Source organism: Thermobia domestica, chromosome 5 (assembly GCF_964235325.1).
Source record: "Thermobia domestica chromosome 5, izTheDome1.hap1.1, whole genome shotgun sequence".
NCBI lineage: Eukaryota > Metazoa > Arthropoda > Insecta > Zygentoma > Lepismatidae > Thermobia > Thermobia domestica.
Genome location: NC_137458.1, coordinates 26,013,990 through 26,017,472, shown reverse-complemented (window position 1 = coordinate 26,017,472; position 3,483 = coordinate 26,013,990). Strand labels below are relative to the sequence as shown.

The following is a 3,483-nucleotide window of genomic DNA, read 5'->3' as shown; positions in this document are numbered from 1 at the left end:
ATAAATTTCAGACATTTTCCGAAATTAAGCATTTTCGATTTTACTTTCCGGAATTTGGAAAACGAAAATTCTGTATTTGACCTTTCCTAACTTGGAACTTAAAAATTTCCCTTCAACACCGAGGCTATATGAGACCTACAGCTGAATGTGGAATTGATACCACATGACATCCCATCGGGAATCGAACCCGAATATTCCGCGGAGAAAACGCATATGCTAAACGAGGGAGCAGAGTAGCTTCATTTCCTGCATTCAAAAACTTTCAGACAGTTTGTTCTGAAATACAGGGAGCAGCAGCAGTTCTTTTTATCCGTTGTTTCTCTATTTTTGTTTATTTAATAATTTCTTGTTTGGCTTCCTTCTTCATAAAGATCTAGATATTGGCTACTGTGTTTTAGGCTGGCTGAGAGATGAGAATTTATATTTAAAGATGGAAACTTAAGACCAGATGAACAAGGTGTCTTCATTCGGATTAAAGTTAAACACAAAACAAACATCTATTGAAAAAGGTACGGTAATAACTAGTTTATTTTATTGATTAAAAGAGACTGTCAGGCTGTTTACACTGTTTATGCTACAAAGCTGAAGGTTACATATTGATCTTTTATATTCATGTCGTCCTGCGCATTGCCAGGCATTAATTAGTGCAATTTAATCACGCATTTGCTTCCGCCCAGCACCAAGAAAATTCCTGTTTCTCCACTGCTGTCAGAATAGCTGCTGGGAGACATCTTAATTCAGCAACATCTGAAGCTCCGCGAGAGCAGTTTCCATTAAGTGAACTGTAGAAATTTCCTTCAAAAGCAACGATGGTTGGTCTCTTCAGGAACCTAATTCACAGCATAAGATCGTGTGTTAATCTCTGGACAATTGTTTGTGATATTCAGTAAGTTCTTGAATTCAGCACGACGCATTTAGCTTCCGACATTGCTCTAAAGCATAAAACAGTTTACAATTGTGATAAATACATTAATTTGAACAAATATTTTTATATTTAGTGTACAGATCTTTAAAAAAGACGTGAGCTTAAAAGTTCTTTGTGTGGTAATCTAAAACTTCAGTGATAAATCATTTCATTAGTTTAAAACTCATTATACGTAAATTTCGATATTCGTTGCTTGAAGAAAAAGACAAAAAACTAAATCTTGTTACACATAGGTATTTATCCTTTTTACGATCAATTTACACTATTATAGTTTAGTGCTTACGGGATACAACTATTTACACTGCAGTACAATAAAAGACACTATTTTCCCCGTTAGTCCTATTATTCCCTATGTTTCTTTGCATTCAGAACATAGTAAAGAAACATCGTCTATATTTCCTTCCCATTAGTCACACAACTAATCATATAAAGATTGTGCCTTCTAATTAGTTCTAAAACATTATCTGCTCACAATGCCAACATATAAATATTGTGAAACTTGCCAAAAGTACGTGAAAGAGGAATTACAAAACCACCTGTTGCATTGTCCATCTAGCGTTCGTAATTTCCAACAATCGTTTGATCCACAACAGGAAGTTGTTCAGCCAACGACGGAGACACATAGTTGTGAAACATGTTCCGAAACGTTTCTCACTAAACAAACATTAACTGGTCATAGACTACATTGTAGAACAAAACTTGAATCTGAAAATAAACAACGTGTTAAGATCTTTTCAAATTGCTATTATTGTAGAGAGCAAATGCCAGAAGATGATTTACAGTTACATATCGAAAATTGTGAATTTTCTTTGATTTCTTGTGAGAAGTGTGATGTGATGATTCAGAAATTTTATTTAAATGATCACGTGGATAAATTTTGTGTTAAAAGAATTGTGAAGTGTGAATACTGTGCGTGTGAGATTGTAGCTGATATACTTCAGGATCATTTTAATATTTGTGATTTAATTCCCATGTACTGTGAGAACAAATGTGAAAGAGAAATACCGCGTAAGGATATGAAACAACACTTGTTGGAGGAATGTTCTAAAAGAATGGTTATTTGTGAATATTGCAGTAAAGAAATGGAGGCAAAGGAGTTGGAAGATCATCACTTAGAGTGTTTAAAATTTCCGGTTGATTGTCCAAAGATTTGTGGCGAAAGAATTGAGAGGAAGGATATAGACAAACATCTGGATGAAGCATGTGTGAAACTCTTTGCTAACTGTAGTTTCGAAAGTGTAGGTTGCAAATACGAAGGGTTTCCTTTTGAGCTACGTAGCCACTTACAGGAAGAGAGCGTTTATCATCTAGAACTCATGAAAGTTACTTATGAGAAACTTTCAGAACAACTTCGTAGGAAAGAAGTTGCTATAAAAGAGTTAGAAATAAAATTGAGAGGAATGGAAGATGAATTAAAGAAAAGTATTGGTCAACTTTCGGAACAACTTCATGCAAAAGACATTGCAATAGCACAATTGGAAGAAAGGTTAAAGGAAAAGAACAAAACAATGGTTCTCAAAGATGGAAAATTTTTGTGGAGAATTTCCAATATCTCTGAGAAACTTATGCGATATAAAGTTAATGAACCTCTTTACAGTGATAGTTTATATGACTCTCAGTATGGGTATAAGTTAAAAGTTTTGTTATACTTAAATGGTTATGAGAAAAGGAATGGTACAAAATATGAGAATATTTTAGCCGTTTTTATTTCAATCTGTTCTGGGGAATATGATTCTCTTTTGGAATGGCCATTCAAGAAAACAGTAACAATCAAACTAATTAACTTGAAAGATAGAGGGAAAGATGATGTGATATCTGTAATGTATCGAGACGCACCTTTATATGTTACTCAAAAACCAATGAATGGTAAAGACAACATGTGTTGGGGTTGTTGTTTAATTTCACATGAAATGCTGAAGAATCGAGACTATGTATCTGATAATGATGAAATATTTTTGGAAGTAATCGTTAGTTAGAAAAATCTTAAACATACTCCCTATCATGAAAGCATGATTTTGCGTTTAGAGCGGACGAACGAAGAACAGTTTAAACAATGTTATTCCAAGTGCCGTGGAAGAATGTTATTTCGTAACAGAAAAGTTAAATATAAGAGTTTAACTATTAATCAGATCATTCATAATTTAACATTTTGTCATAGTTGAAAAAAGTGCATAACTTAACGGATTAAAATTAACAATTAAGTCATGAAAAAAATAATTTAAAATTATTAACTTCAAAGTTAATCAATCAAAATTAAAATTAAAAATGACAATTTCACTCTTATGCAGTATGATTTGCCTTGATTTCTGAAAGTTAATGGATAAAATTAAATGTGTTGGCAATTGTTACGAAAATTACTCTTTTCATACAAAAGTGATGATAAACAGGTATACGATAATTTATCGTGACATACGATAATTAAATCCTTAATGCCAATATGATAACGCCCTTGCTATATTAGGTGATAATACGATAATTTTAAAACGCACACATTGTTTGCAGTTTTTGAATGTGGTAGTAAATTGTAGATGTGCATTGAATACTTGTAAAATACACAC

General features: G+C 32.8%; 1 protein-coding gene across 1 annotated transcript; it reads left to right on the top strand.

Moving 5' to 3' along the window:
* Positions 1-1,977: 1,977 nt before the first annotated feature.
* Positions 1,978-2,901, top strand: LOC145684987 (TNF receptor-associated factor 4-like). The gene has a single exon (XM_081757337.1). It carries the CDS (start codon positions 1,978-1,980, stop codon positions 2,899-2,901), a length of 924 nt encoding a protein of 307 aa, XP_081613463.1.
* The last annotated feature ends 582 nt before the right edge of the window (positions 2,902-3,483 follow it).

Bases quoted from the DNA above. Each gene is read 5' to 3' on its own strand.
- LOC145684987 (XM_081757337.1), top strand. From the start codon at position 1,978: ATGGTTATTTGTGAATATTGCAGTAAAGAAATGGAGGCAAAGGAGTTG.